Source organism: Mobula hypostoma, chromosome 9, assembly GCF_963921235.1.
Source record: "Mobula hypostoma chromosome 9, sMobHyp1.1, whole genome shotgun sequence".
NCBI lineage: Eukaryota > Metazoa > Chordata > Chondrichthyes > Myliobatiformes > Myliobatidae > Mobula > Mobula hypostoma.
Window position 1 is genome coordinate 14,574,743 of NC_086105.1, and position 16,565 is coordinate 14,591,307.

At 40.6% G+C, this 16,565-nt stretch overlaps 1 protein-coding gene across 1 annotated transcript in view; it reads right to left on the reverse strand.

Moving 5' to 3' along the window:
- The window catches only part of otogl (otogelin-like), a 167,884-nt gene that overhangs the window by 61,026 nt on the left and 90,293 nt on the right, over window positions 1-16,565 (reverse strand). The window contains exon 31 of the mRNA XM_063059518.1: window positions 10,774-11,052. Within this exon, the coding sequence (XP_062915588.1) occupies window positions 10,774-11,052 (279 nt within the window). The remainder of the gene's footprint in view (window positions 1-10,773; window positions 11,053-16,565) is intronic.

Below are 16,565 nucleotides of genomic sequence, written 5' to 3' on the forward strand. Positions count from 1 at the left end.
AAACTTTTAAATTTTTTAACTTAGGTTATTTGTTGTATTTTTTTTCTCACGGTAACACGTTGAAGCTGCACCCTCTCTAACATGCTGGTGGAGAGAGTTTTATTTGTTTTTTTTAGCGCTGGAAATAGTTACATTCTAACCAATTTCCCCCGGGATCAGTAAAGTATGACTATGACTAATGAATGATCTAACCTGGACCCACAACAGCTCCTCACTAATCAAGAAGGCACAGCAGCATCTACACTTGCTGAGGAGATTGAGGTGTGCAAGTCTCCCTGTCCCTTTTCTAACAGCTGTCTATAGGAGCACCATCTAGAGTGTCCTGTCAGGCTGCATCGTTGTATGGTAGGGAAGCTGCAAGGCACTGGGTCAGACAGTAGACAGTAAAATCTGCCAGGGGGATCACGGGGATCTTCCTCCCCTTTACTTGTGACATTTGTCCAGAGCAATGCAGACAAAGGCCAAGGCATTGTTAAGGACTCCAACTACCCATCCCACAATCTCTTTGACCCACTACTGTCAGGAAGGAGCTACAGGAGCATCAGGACTAGGACGGTCAGACTGGGTAACGGCTTCTTCCCTCAGGCTGTGAGACTAATAAGTACCCTGCCACCACCGCGGTCTCGTCACTAGGACTGCGAGCTGTTTACTGTTTACTTGTGATGCACTTTGATTACAGTGGATTCTGATTAATTGGGACACATCAGGACCAGCACATTTTAGTCAAATTAAGCTGCTGTCCCAATTAGCCAAAGTTTCATGGAAATAGTCAAGATGGTGCCAGCAAACAATTCCTCAGATGACATCTTTCAGATAGCAAATCTCTCCAATTATTTCACTTTTTCTAAGCCCTCTAATTGGTCTTTTTGTCTTGCTTGTGTTACAGAAACTTCTAGAGTCTTTGACGTACAGTTTAGAACTCCGTTGAAGGATCCAGCACTACGCCGTGTCGGGAGAGCTACCTCATGAAGATTAGAGACGGGGAGCCAAGAAGGACCGAGAACACAAGCTGACTCATAGAGAAGACCAGAGACGAGGCGCGGGGTCATGAACAACTTCACCTTGAAGCGGTGAGGAAGATTGAAGCATTGAGGTGAATACGGCGGGGGTCAGCATTGGCCCCTAACAGAGATGGTCAGCGGCCATATGGGTGTGTTCGGCCCTGGGTCGGCAGCATTAGGACCTCAGCAGTCACTCTTTTTGTAAGGATTAAGTTCCTGCAGCTGCTCTCCTCGTATGCAGACAAAAAGATGTTTCTGATATTTTGAGATTTACTGCATGTGATGTATTGGTTTCCTTCAGTTTTTTTGATGTTTTCTCTCTTGTGTCTGATTGGCGGGTGGATGATCTGTTAATGTTTTTGTGTGTAAGAGGGGTTTGGGGTTTAGTGTTACTGTCTCTGTTCTGCGAGTGAGGGGGTCAGGGATTGTTATTGTCACTGTTCTTCTCCGTGAGTGGGGAGGTCAGGGACTGTTATTGTCACTTTTTTTTTTGCTGTCAGGAGGGGGGATTTTGGAGTCTGTGAGTTTTGTTTCTTTTCTTTTTTATGCTGGGGGGGGAGTTGATGTCTTTTCTTTCATCAAAAACCATGGTCTTTCGGTACCTATCTGGAGTAGACAAATATCAGTAGTATTGTACATGCATACTTTGATAATAAAACGAATCCCTTGAACCCTTTGGAAAGTATAAAAAAGACAAACTACCATTTACCCAAGTAGCAAACTATGTATTTAAATAAAAAGCAGAACAAACTCGAACACTGCCAGAGTTACTACAGTTCTATAGAACGGTGTATTAGTTCCTAATTGTTATCGATGGAAGAATTCATCCAGCGTACACTGCTATACACATAGGGTGGGAGGAGAAACACCTCTGGTGAAGGGGCTTGTCGTGTTCGTCCTGGGACTGCTCACTCACCTTTGGGTACCACTGGACTCTCAGCTCCCACCTTGGCTGTCAGTATCTGTTTACATGTGACAGCAGCTACGCCCTGGTACACCACTTTGGCAGGTGGACTATACCAGGTGATGGTACCAGAGGGCCTCATACCCCAGTGAAATAGGGACTTCCCTGTCCTGGCATCTGAAGACAGCTCCAGAGGACTAGGATGAGATTCACAGTGAGATCCAACGGCTAAGAAAGTGATCCTGCAATGCTTCGTGGAGAGTGAAGGGCATGAGAAAGCACAGAAGTGTTGTCAGTATCCACTACAACCAAGGAAAATCCCAGTTTGTAATGAGACCCAGACTTCAGAGGTCAAAAGAATGGAACCGTCCCATTGCAATGTCTTTTCCACTTTACAAGCTCTCCCATTCAGTTTTCACTGCCATCATCATTAGGAAGGATAACAAACACACCCTACTGTGTTCTTTTGATTGACTGTAAATTAACAAAATTAGCATAGACACTGAGTAGCAAAATGGTCAGTCTTCATACAATGCTTTCAACTATTGCAAATTCCAAATTTTCATTTTCGTTGTAACATTCAAGATAACTGTCGATACCTTCAAATTCTTTGTAGTTTCCAATTTGAAGAGGTGAAATAATTTCATTTTCACTCCTGGGTGTTACTGACATTTTCAAGCCTAAATGCTTGAAACTGCAGTGAGCAAAACAACTCTAAGTTGTCTGACTGCTTATTTCTTGCCCACAATCAGTAACAAAAATCACCACTTTTTGAACACAAACACACGCAATTAATGCCATTCAAAAACTGTTCACTCTAAGCACAATGTGGTGTCCAACAGCCACACAAACTCACGCAACTGGCACTAGCTAGAAACAGTTTGCCAATAGTCTTCTATCCCAATTAAATGGCATGGTGTCCCAAATAAATGAAGGGAATCCCAGATGTTTTCTCAATTAGTATTTTGTTCCTTAAGAGTTGTCCCAAATAAGCGGCTATCCCTGTTAACCAATAGACCAGTGGTCCCCGACCACCATGCCGCAGACCGGTACTGGGCTGCAAAGCATGTGCTACCAGGCCGCGAGGAAACTATATGATTTGGCGATATGAAACGATATGAGTCAGATGCACCTTTCCCCATTCCCTGTCACGCACTGTTGAACTTGAACATAGGGTTGCCAACTGTCCCGTATTCGCCAGGACATCCCGTATATTAGGCTAAATTGGCTTGTCCCATACGGGACCACCCTTGTCCCGTATTTCCCCCGCTAAGGGAGAGGGCTCCCATGAAACCATTCGTAAGCCGAAATGGCGTAAAGCGAAGAAGCAATTAGAAACCATAGAAACTACAGCACAGAAACAGGCCTTTTGGCCCTTCTTGGCTGTGCCAAACCATTTTCTGCCTAGTCCCACTGACCTGCACACGGACCATATCCCTCCATACACCTCCCATCCATGTATCTGTCCAATTTATTCTTAAATGTTAAAAAAGAACCTGCATTTACCACCTCGTCTGGCAGCTCATTCCATACTCTCACCACTCTCTGTGTGAAGAAGCCCCCACTAATGTTCCCTTTAAACTTTTCCCCCCTCACCCTAAACCCAAGTCCTCTGGTTTTTTTTCTCCCCTTGCCTCAGTGGAAAAAGCCTGCTTGCATTCACTCTATCTATACCCGTCATGATTTTATATACGTCTATCAAATCTCGCCTCATTCTTCTACACTCCAGGGAATAAAGTCCCAACCTATTCAAGCTTTCTCTGTAACTGAGTTTCTCAAGTCCCGGCAACATCCTTGTAAACCTTCTCTGCACTCTTTCAACCTTATTTATATCCTTCCTGTAATTTGGTGACCAAAACTGAACACAATACTCCAGATTCGGCCTCACCAATGCCTTATACAACCTCATCATAACATTCCAGCTCTTATACTCAATACTTTGATTAATAAAGGCCAATGTACCAAAAGCTCTCTTTACGACCCTATCTACCTGTGACGCCACTTTTAGGGAATTTTGTATCTGTATTCCCAGATCCCTCTGTTCCACTGCACTGCTCAGTGCCTTACCATTAACCCTGTATGTTCTACCTTGGTTTGTCCTTCCAACGTGCAACACCTCACACTTGTCAGTATTAAACTCCATCTGCCATTTTTTGGCCCATTTTTCCAGATGGTCCAAGTCCCTCTGCAGGCTCTGAAAACCTTCCTCACTGTCTACTACACCTCCAATCTTTGTATCATCAGCAAACTTGCTGATCCAATTTACCACATTATCATCCAGATCATTGATATAGATGACAAATAACAATGGACCCAGCACTGATCCCTGTGGCACACCACTAGTCACAGGCCTCCACTCAGAGAAGCAATTCTCTACCAGCACTCTCTGGCTTCTTCCATCGAGCCAATGTCCAATCCCATTTACCACCTCTCCATGTATACCTAGCGACTGAATTTTCCTAACTAACCTCCCATGCGGGACCTTGTCAAAGGCCTTACTGAAGTCCATGTAGACAATATCCACTGCCTTCCCTTCATCCACTTTCCTGGTAACCTCCTCGAAAAACTCCAATAGATTGGTCAAACATGACCTACCACGCACAAAGCCATGTTGACTCTCCCTAGTAAGTCCCAGTCTATCCAAATGCTTGTAGATTCTGTCTCTTAGTACTCCCTCCAATAACTTACCTACTACCAACGTTAAACTTACGGGCCTATAATTTCCCGGATTACTTTTCGATCCTTTTTTAAACAACGGAACAACATGAGCCACTCTCCAATCCTCCGGCACCTCACCTGTAGACAGCGACATTTTAAATATTTCTGCCAGGGCCCCTGCAATTTCAACACTAGTCTCCTTCAAGGTCCGAGGGAACACCCTGTCAGATCCCGGGGATTTATCCACTTTAATTTTCCTCAAGACAGCAAGGACCTCCTCCTTTTCGATCTGTACAGTTTCCATGATCTCACTACTTGTTTCCCTTAATTCCATAGACTTCATGCCAGTTTCCTTAGTAAATACAGACGCAAAAAACCTATTTAAGATCTCCCCCATTTCCTTTGGTTCCACACATAGCCGACCGCTCTGATCTTCAAGAGGACCAATTTTATCCCTCACAATCCTTTTGCTCTTAATATACCTGTAAAAGCTCTTTGGATTATCCTTCACTTTGACTGCCAAGGCAACCTCATGTCTTCTTTTAGCCCTCCTGATTTCTTTCTTAATTATTTTCTTGCACTTCTGATACTCCTCAAGCACCTTATTTACTCCCTGCTTCCTATACACGTCATACAACTCCCTCTTCTTCTTTATCAGAGTTGCAATATCCCTTGAGAACCAAGGTTCCTTATTGGTTCCTTATTCACCTTGCCTTTAATCCTGACAGGAACATACAAACTCTGCACTCTCAAAATTTCTGCTTTGAAGGCTTCCCACCTACCAATCACATCCATGCCAGAGAACAACCTGCCCCAATCCACGCTTTTTAGATCCTTTCTCATTTCTTCAAATTTGGCCTTCTTCCAGTTGAGAACCTCAACCCTAGGACCAGATCTATCCTTGTCCATGATCAAGTTGAAATTAATTACCATTAATTTATATGGGAAGAATTTTTGAGCGTTTCCAGACCCAAAAAATAACCTACCAAATCATACCAAATAACACATAAAACCTAAAATAACACTAACATACAGTAAAAGCAGGAATTATATGTTAAATACACAGTCTATATAAAGTAGAAATAATGTATGTACAGTGTAGTTTCATTTAACAGAATCGGGAAGATTAAGCCAAAACCGATTTGTAGGGAAAACATCGGCACGTATGCGCACACAAGTGCCCTCACAAGGCTTCATGGTCATGGTAGTCTTTCTCGGGGTAAACACAAGTGTCCCGTATTTGACTGATACTTTTGTCCCTTATTTGGGAGTGAGAAAGTTAGCAACCCTACTTGAACACCTCCCCTCCCCCACCCCGCCGCCGGCCGGTCTGCAAGAATATTGTCAATATTAAACCGGTCCGCGGTGCAAAAAAGGCTGGGGACCCCTGCAATAGACCAGTTAACCTGAATCCACTATATATTCTGTTAACTGCTTTATGGTAATATTTTGTTTTATGTGCTGTGTGTGATGTGCTTTTTGGGTGCATTATGGTCTGGAGGAATTTGGTTGTATATATGTACAGTCAGATGACAATAAACTTGAACTTGATTATTCACTGTGTGTGGGAATGTTGCTGTCTTTCCAAAAGATTAGTGACCCACAAATGAAAGAAGGTTAAAGAATCTGAGTGAGTTCAGAAACTGTCTGTAAATGACCAGAGGAGCATTTTTATTAACATTACTGCAAAGAAAAGCAAAAGGGCAGGAGCAGATGTCACATGATAACATAGAGCCTACCTTGATGCTTTTTGTAGTTGTTACAGCGCACAAGAGTTCATGTGGAATCTAAGAAACTAACAAGTGGTTTGTATTAACTAAGAGCTAAAGCTCCTAAACAATAGGATAATAATGCAAGCTAAAAAAAAGTTGAAATATTCTTTATTTTAAAATGTTTTAATAAGTTTAGATATCAAATTGTAAAATACCAATTTACTGGAGAGTAATAAGTCTAACTATAACTCTGAATAATACATTTGAAAAAGTGTACTTCCCACTTAAATAGGAAACGTAACCTTGCACAGTGAAGTAAAAACCAATGCATAAAGCATCCACAAAATGTGATTTTATAGTAATATTGCTATATAAATATGAACTTCCAGAAACAGACACACTGAAATATTTTCCTTATCCTTCTATGTGGACAGCTGTGGTAGTTAGAAGATATGGTTACAGGCAACTTCCGTGAACAGCACAACCTTTTCCCCTTTAGAGTATAAACTGACTCTTTATATGCAGAGGGTCATGGGTAAAAAGCAAGGGCTAAGTCTATGCAACAAAACAGCCTTGAAGAGAGCATTGTTCTGAGAGCATTTGGTTGGCTCCCTTTGAGTAGTGTTAGTTTCAGCAATATATCCCTGACTTGCAAGGCGACTCCTTTTACATTTCAGTGCTTCAGGATTATTCAATTGCTTTTGTACCATAGAAAATACATGGTCTAATGAAAGATCCAACAGCAAGAAAGCAAAGGGCTCAGTCTTGTACTTTATATGGCCATATCTATTTGCCATATGTGAATCCAGCAGTTATTTTATAACGTCTATTATACAGCAAGTGGAACTAAATGGTATTCATAAAAAGATTGGGAAAGAAGGACTTGGGTAATGATGTCCGCATGCACTTGTTTCCCACAGGGATGGAATGTAGAAGTAATTTGAAGAGATCAAAACTGACAAGAACACTAAAAATTCATATTAATTGAGATGTCTTGAGTACCATTTTGTGTTTCTTCTTCTGATAAATGACAATTAAAATAAATATATAAGTTCATAAGATATAGGAACAGAATTAGGCCATTTGGCCCATCGAGTCCGTTCCACCATTTCATCATGGCTGATCCATTTCCCCTCTTAGCCCCATTGCCTTCTCTTCAATCATTTCTTTTCACCATTTCCATTGAACAAAATGTTAAGAATGTCTAAAGCATCCAACACCAAGAAAGGGAAATATCATGACCTGGAAGTCTACCCTAACGAGAACTTAAAGCCTGACAAAGATTAGATCATGCACTGTGTATTTCTGTTTCTCACACCGCACCCCTTCAATATTGCGAAGATTTATTTGTGTGTACTTAGTAATGTGGCTACTTACAGACAAGCAAAATATATTTATATTAGGAAATTAAATGGAGGCTCATTTGGGATTTGATACAAGCCAAAATTTGATAATCAGAAATAAAATTAAAAATGGGAACTTTGCTGGTTACTCAAAGTGCGGCTCAAAACTATTAAACTGTTAACATTTCAACTTTAGCATTATTATGTTCCAACCCAGATTCAGATTTGTAATGAGGTCATCTATACATTATACATTTGTGAAAAGTGGGTGAATTGCAATAAGAAGGAATGCTAACACAATATATTTTTCTGATTCACTCCAGTTTGTTATTTCCATCTCATAAAGTACCATAGATATGTGATTTTCCTTTTCATAAATGGTTTTGCAGATGCAATTCACACATTTTATTTGTAAGCTGAGAAAGTAATAAAAATACATTTGATCTGATTGGTTCATTACATAGAAAACCTACAGCACAATACAGGCCCTTCGGCCCACAAAGTTGTGCGGAACATGTCCCTACCTTAGAAATTACTAGGGTTACCCATAGCCCTCTATTCTTCTAAGCTCCATGTACCTATCCAAAAGTCTCTTAAAAGACCCTATCATATCCACCTCCACCACCGTTGCCTGCAGCCCATTCCACGCACTCACCACTCTCTGCATTAAAAATTCACACCTGGCATCTCCTCTGTATCTACTCCCAAGCACCTTAAACTTGTGCCCTCTTGTGGCAGCCATTTCAGCCCTGGGAAAAAGCCTCTGACTAACCACACAATCAATGCTTCTCATCATCTTATACACCTCTATCAGGTCAACTCTCATCCTCCGTCGATCCAAGGAGAAAAGGCCGAGTTCACTCAATCTGTTTTCATAAGACATGCTCCCCAATCCAGGCAACATCCTTGTAAATCTCCTCTGCACCCTTTCTATCGTTTCCACATCCTTCCTGCAGTGAGCTGACCAGAAATGAGCACAGTACTCCTAGTAGGGTCTGACCAGGGTCTTATATAGCTGCAATATTACCTCTTGGCTCCTAAATTCAATTCCATGATTGATGAAGGCCAATACACCGTCTGCCTTCTTAACCACAGAGTCAACCTGCGCAGCTGCTTTGAGCGTCCTATGGACTCGGACCCCAAGATCCCTCTGATCCTCCACACTGCCAAGAGTATTACCATTAATACTATATTCTGCCATCATATTTGACCTACCAAAATGAACCACTTCACACTTATCTGGGTTGAACTCCATCTGCCACTTCTCAGCCCAGTTTTGCATCTTATCAATGTCCCGCTGTAACCTCTGATAGCACTCCACACTACCCACAACACCCTCAACCTTTGTGTCATCAGCAAACTTACTAACCCATCCCTCCACTTCTTCATCCAGGTCATTTATAAAAATCACAAAGAGTAAGGGTCCCAGAACAGATCCCTGAGGCACACCACTGGTCACCGACCTCCATGCAGAATATGACCCATCTACAACCACTCTTTGCTTTCTGTGGGCAAGCCAGTTCTGGATCCACAAAGCAATGTCCCCTTGGATTCCATACCTCCTTACTTTCTCAATAAGCCTTGCATGGGGTACCTTATCAAATGTCTTGCTGAAATCCATATACACTACATCTACTGCGTTCATCAATGTGTTTAGTCACATCCTCAAAAAATTCAATCAGGCTCGTAAGGCACGACCTGCCCTTGACAAAGCCATGCTGACTATTCCTAATCATATTATACCTCTCCAAATGTTCATAAATCCTGCCTCTCAGGATCTTCTCCATCAACTTACCAACCAGTGAAGTAAGACTCACTGGTCTATAATTTCCTGGGTTATCTCTACTCCCTTTCTTGAATAAGGGAACAACATCCGCAACCCTCCAGAACCTCTCCCGTACTCATTGGTGATGCAAAGATCATCGCCAGAGGCTCAGCAATCTCCTCCCTCGCCTCCCACTGTAACCTGGGGTACATCTCATCTGGTCCCGGTGACTTATCCAACTTGATGCTTTCCAAAAGCTCCAGCACATCCTCTTTCTTAATATCTACATGCTCCAGCTTTTCAGTCCGCTGCAAGTCATCACTACAATCGCCAAGATCCCTTTCCATAGTGAATACTGAACTTAAGTATTCATTAAGTACCTCTGCTATTTCCTCCAGTTCCATACATACTTTCCCACTGTCACACTACACTGTTGTTCGATACACTAAATGGAATTATTAACTGCAAGCACCAAAATTAACTGTATCATGTGATATAATAAACATTGATCTGACATACAGTATATTTTAGAGTCATAGAGCACTACCACACAGAAACTGGCCCTTTGGCCCATCTAGTCCATGTTGCAATGCCAATCTGCCTAGTCCTATCGACCAGCAGCTGCACCATAGCCCTCCATACCACTCCCACCCGTGGATTTATTATCTTTGAGAAGCTTCAGTTGTTGATTCATGTGTTGATATTGTGGTTTTGTAATACTTCAGGGTTCATTTCATAACTCAAAGTACTATGTGAAAATGGCAATGTTTGAAATAATCAATATCAAATGTGCAGCGAGTTGGGGTCATTGCAATCAGATTTTTAGTCTTTCTGCACCAGCCCTTCTACAGCCAGGAGGTAGGCAAATGTGAATGCCCAGTTAGAATAGTTCTAAGTCTATCTTTGATCAGGCTCAGCCCTGTTGTTAAATAATACAATTGCACTTCTTGCACTCAACCTTGCTCAGATGAAGCATTGCAAGGCTGTATCGTATGCTATGTTATCACAAGCAACCATCCATAGGATTAAAATAAAGGAAAAGGCCATTTTGAATTGTACTAAACCAGCACTTGAGTAGGCTATATTTTAATGTAAATATTATGAGTGAAGTATCACTGGGAATTATGATACTGGCAAGGCGGACACGTAATTGACAAGGAGGGCATTCATGGAGGAAACCCCAGTGACCACTTCAATTTATGGCAAAGTGTCAAAATAGCAAAATGTCCTGTGTTCCCTTAAAATGTTTAACACAAAATACGATAACTCTATTCACAAAAAAAGACATTTTTAAATATTAGATCTGTTTCTACAGGCAAAGTTGTTCCATCAAGCCTACCAAGTGCATTCATTTCGTTTCAGGAAGTTTTATGGGCCTTTGGTCACTTACCTTCAATTCTGAAGCTACTTGAGAATATAAATGATTCTGAGTACTCATATTGAGCTACTTTCACCACGGATGGTGTCAGCGAGATGAAATATCCTTTCCTACTGTATAATTCAAAGGTACTATAGCCTGGGATCCAGTTGCTCTGGTGATGGATGAATGATGCGGCTTTATGAAAATGTTGGTTGTCCTCCCATTGCACTAATCGTAGATTATCACTTTCACCCGTGTGTAGGAAGTAATTTGGTCTTTCAGCAGACTCAAGGGAAACAACAGGCAGTGCTGTAAGATGACAACAATACATAAATCAATTTCTGGCATCTCAACCATAAAATTAGGTTAAAATGTTCAAAATACCGTGCAAAAACTATGTTCTGAATAGAAATGTATATATCCTGCAGTTTAAAGTACCATTACACATTTAAATTGATATAGAAAGTTGGCAGTAGTGTTTGCTTTCCCTGAGGCTCCAAGCAAGTATGATAATATAAAATATATATTATAACCAAATACAGACACATCACTTACCTAGAAGGAAATCTTTCCAATGGTTTCATCAATTTTATTCAGCGATGCCACAAAATATTCAAAAACCCTCAGATACAATCTTCTTTCCTACTTCTCACTCTGTGATTTGAACTTTGAACCAATTGACATTGATAAATGACCAACAGCTGCCAAATGAAGATTTAGCAATGGTCCGGGGATCATCATTACATCAGAGAAGTTAAGTTCATGACTCTGAGCCAGAAATGATGAGAAGGAAAACTCTATTCTGACCATTCTACCTGATCTTATGAATGCTTCTTCCAGTTAACAATTGAGTCATTCAAATTCTACAATTTAATTCCTTTTAACAAAACTATATTTTACCTTCAATTTGGTTAAGAATGTAAAAGCTCACTTTCTTAAGATTACTCTTTGCAATTTCCCACAGAAATGTTTCTCTGTAACAAAATTTTAAAAATTGCTCCAATATTATAGTTGATACAATATTTTTTAAATATCTGTCATCCCTGTATGACAGGAGGTTTCCTTAAGGTGGGGCACAATAAAAAATATTTTTCTTTAAATAAGTGTGAAAATAATAACGTATCTCATTACATTTCCAAGCTCTTATTTTCCTTATATAATAAGCCAACAAAATGTCTGTCAGCCTCAAGATGTAGCCTTATTAAAAATATAAAGCAATTTTTTTCATTACTTATGTTCTGCATTTATTACTGCATTTAGTCATGAACTTTCTCCTCTCTGCTTATATTGTGATTATAACAAAACTACTTAGGACTTGATGGCATGTCATATCTGTGCAAAGGAAGAAAACACCAATTATATTCTTTACGGTTGAAAACTCTTCCTGTCCTGTCTCTTTCCTGTGGAGACTTTTCCATCACTTTGTCTGCAACTATGATACATCCCTTTGGGTTCCTTCAACTAATGCAGGGAAAATATTTATTTATTTATTGAGATACGGCTCAAAATAGGCCCTTCCAGACCTTCCAGCCATACTGCCCAGCAATCCTCCAATTTAATCCTCACCTAATCGCAGGACAATTATCAATGACTAAGTAACCTACCAATCAGTACATCTCTGGGCTGCGGGATGAAACCACAGCACTCAGAGGAAACCCATGCGGCCAAGGGGAGAATGCACAGACTCCTTGCTGGCAGTGGCAAGAATCGAACCCAAGTCGCCTGTACTGTAAAGTCTTGTGCTAACCACTATGCTACTGTGCCACACCATCCACGGACTCAATTGGAAACACACATGTTTACACAAGGATCAAGTTCAACAGTCAAATGCCTGTCAACAAACTATTAATATATAAGGTATATTAGATTAGATTAGATTATGAGAACACTCAGTCCTCGTTTATTGTCATTTAGAAATGCATGCATGCATTAAGAAATGGTACAATGTTTCTCCAGAGTGATATCACAGAAAAACAAGACAAACCAAAGACTAACACTGACAGAACCACATAATTATAACATATAGTTACAGCAGTGCAAAGCAATACCATAATTTGATGAAGAACAAACCATGGGCACGGTAAATAAAGTCTCAAAAGTCCCCGAGTTGATCGACTCCCAAGTCCCCGATAGCAGGCGGCAAAAGGGAGAAACTCCCTGCCATAAACCTCCAGGCACTGTCAACTTGCCGGTTCCTTGGAAGCACCCGACCACAGCCGACACTGAGTCCATCCGTCCGAAAACTTCAAGCTTCCAAGCAGCCTCTCCGATACAGCCTCCCGAGCACCATCCTCTGCCAAGCGTCTTCGACCTCTCCCCGGCCGCTGAAACACGCAAAGCCGAGGATTTTGGGGCCTTCTGCTCCGGAGATTCCGGTTACCACACAGTAGCATCGGCAGCGAAGCGGACATTTCAGAAGTTTTCCAGATGTTCCTCCATACTCTCACATCCGTCTCCATCAAATCAGGATTGTGCACGGTCCCCCTACTTGACAGGTAACAGACATCACCACCGAAGTGGCCGCGCGCGTTGCCGTCGCACCGCCATCTTCTCCTCCTTAAGTTTATATCCTTAAACTGTCATGTCACATCATAACAAAAACCATGGTTTCCAAGACAGAAGATAAGAAAACTTCAAGGTGTAAGTTGACATTACATCAATTGTTTTTGAAGATGAGTTCGCAGTTCTAGGAGAGAGAGATTCAAAGATTTCAAAGGTACACTTAATGTCAGAGAAATGTATACAATATATATCCTGAAATGCTTTTTCTTCACAACTATCCATGAAAACAGAGGGGTGCCCCAAAGAATGAACGACAATTAAACATTAGAACCCCGAAGTCACTCCCCCCAGCTCGCCTCCTTCCCGAGCGTAAGCAGCAGCAAGCAACGATCCCCCCCCAACAGCAAAAAGAAAGCATCAGCACCCACAACTGAGCACTCAAATGTGAGCAAAACAACAGCAAAGACACAGACTTGCAGTTATCCCAAAGACTTCGAGTTTCAGCCAGTATTCGACATACCACAGACTCTCTCTCTCCCTAATAAGGGAGAAAGAGATGTCTCCGTTTCACAGCAAGAGGGGAGACATAACAAACCTACTCGCTGGTTTACAATGTTAAAAGTCCATTACGTTGCTTTTTTTGAGATCTGTAGGTCAAAGGGGCGCTACAACATTTTAATTGTTTCTTTCAGAATCTAAACAATTCATTCCAATCCAGAAAATTCCAGAATATATAAAGTTCCAAATTTTGGGATCGCAGAAATTTTAGAATAATGAACCTCCTGTTGTTTTTTTCATATTTTTAATCTCTATGTTTGTGTTTTCCACTTTACGTATTATCAGGCACAGTACAAATTTCTCACAAAGGGATTGACAACTTTACTCTGAATGGGATAGAGGCATCAATGAGAGCATACCTGATGGAAATGCATTCTATACCTCCTCATACGTAGTTACACCTAGTCAGAGAAGCAAAAATCTGTGTACAACTGCTTTCATTAGTTTATTTTATGATATCCAACTACCTGTTATATCTTTACCAAGACCTGAAGAGCAGTCAGCTCTGAACCCAAGCAAGGAAATTAAATTTAAATTTAATTTAGTCTGTCTTTTGTACTTCAGATGGTGTGAAAGTTGAAGATGCAATATCACATTGCACTGCAAAAAACAATGTGTGTTCAGCACCCCAGTTACAACTTTCCAATTTTTGCAACATCAAAATGGCAGTTTAACTGAGTCACTGAATGTTTATGTTTAATCACATCTAAAAGCTTTTGTGGAGATGAACAGCTCAGCTCCCATCAAATTGCTTTTACTAACTGAATTTGCACCTGATTGAAATAGGTATAACAATTGACTTTTTAAATCAGTAAAGTGCGGATAAACAAGGTGTCAGTTCTTGCCAAATAACAAGATCTTACGTCTGATAAATACACTCAGTGGCCACTTTATTCAGTACACCTGAAAACCTGCTCATTATTTCAAATATTTAATCAACCAATCACATGGCAGTAACTCAATCAGTAAAAACACGCAGACATAGTCAAGAGATTCAGTTGCTGTTCGGACAAAAAGAAATTGGGGAATAAGTGCGACCCAAGAGATTTTGACTGTGGAATTTGACTGATGAATAGCCTCTTTCTATGGTGTAGATACTTTCCATTTCTTTGAAATGAACAAGCAGCAGTTTAATTCATATTCTTGCACTCCTTTCAGGAGCTTGCTTAAGATATTAAGATACAACACAGAGTCTTTGGACTGAGGAGCTGTATTTTTAAGAAGTATGGTCAACTTTCATTGGAGTTTGGGGAGCGTACCTAATCTGTATAGAGTGTTTACATTGGATACATTGGAATGTACACCTTCAGCAAGAAGATGCCTCATATTAGTGTGACAAGGTCTGCTCAAAGGGTGCCTTTTGTCTTTCACAAGGCCTTTGAAGGATGTGGTTAGGAAGAAAGTCAAGGTGGAAGACATCAGTTTCCATGACCTGTATGGATTTAATAGGAAATCATTTTCCACACCACGATTCCTGAAATGAAATATTTGTGTTCCCTACCACCACATAAATTGGACTCCATGGTAAATAATGTCCATCTAAGTCTGGGGAAAGTATCAAACTGAGGTGAAATTATTGAAATGAGGCTAAAAAATGCCATTTGGGTTTAGAAAGTGCTTAGAAGAATTCTACAACATACTTCAGAGACTTTAGATGCCAGAAAAGACCTGACATGCAATTAAGTACTTTGGTTTTGTAAACTCTCTACTTGCATGCAGGGAAATGGTTGCTGATTAATCTCCTTTTGCCAGTGAGAGTTGATGGACAAACATTGACAGGTCTCTATGAGAACTCTCTGCTGTAATTCAGCAAGTGCATAGGGACATTTTCCCTCTTGCACGAATATTCAGGTTGGTACTTGGTTCAACAACTATTGGAAGGATCGTACTTTTGGAAAAAGTAGCGTTTCTTAGAATGAGACAAGAGGCTGCATCAACAAATTATGTGTCTACATGTGTTTACATGGAAGATTATTTTAATAAATAATATTCCAACTGCCAGGTTATCAACTCACCATTAAGAATAAAAATTGTAGAGTACTTCTTTGCAAAGGGAATATACTGAAGTCCATTATTCACATATATTGTGATTCAAGTCTGAAAGAATTAGCTCAAGACAGGGGTTCCCAACCCAGAGTTCACAGACCCCCTCAGTTAACAGAATAGCTCCATGGCTTAAAAAGTTTGGGAACCCCTGTCTTAAGGTGATACAACATGCCCAGAGTAGACCGAGATGCATAATGTCATTTCTGTGCTGTCCAAACCGTAGTGCTGGACTTTTTCATATATAACAAAGTATAGTTCTTAAATATGCTGCTGATTATGAAAACAACTATCTCTCATGGGAAAAAAAATCTTATGCAGCAGATAGCCCTCATATCTTAAGCTACTGATGAAAATCTTAAAAAATGCTGAATTCTGAAATAAAAACGGAAAATACTGGAAACTCTCAACAAGGTTAGGCTGTGCATTTGGAAGTGACGGTAGCTGAGCAAAACTTGCTGAGGGTTTACAGCATTTTATTGTTTTATTACAGCTACTGAGTACAGGAAATGGACAACAAATGACTCAAATTGAAGAACCTGGACGAATTGTGGCTACTGATGACTAGTGATGCAAAACCACAAATAGACTTCCCTAACACTTTTTATCCACAAGGACTGAAAATCAAAAACTAATCTGCATTGCTGGATACGTATATAAAAACAAAGGCAATATGTTTCATAATCATATGTAATGACAGGAAATGTGAAAAATCCCAT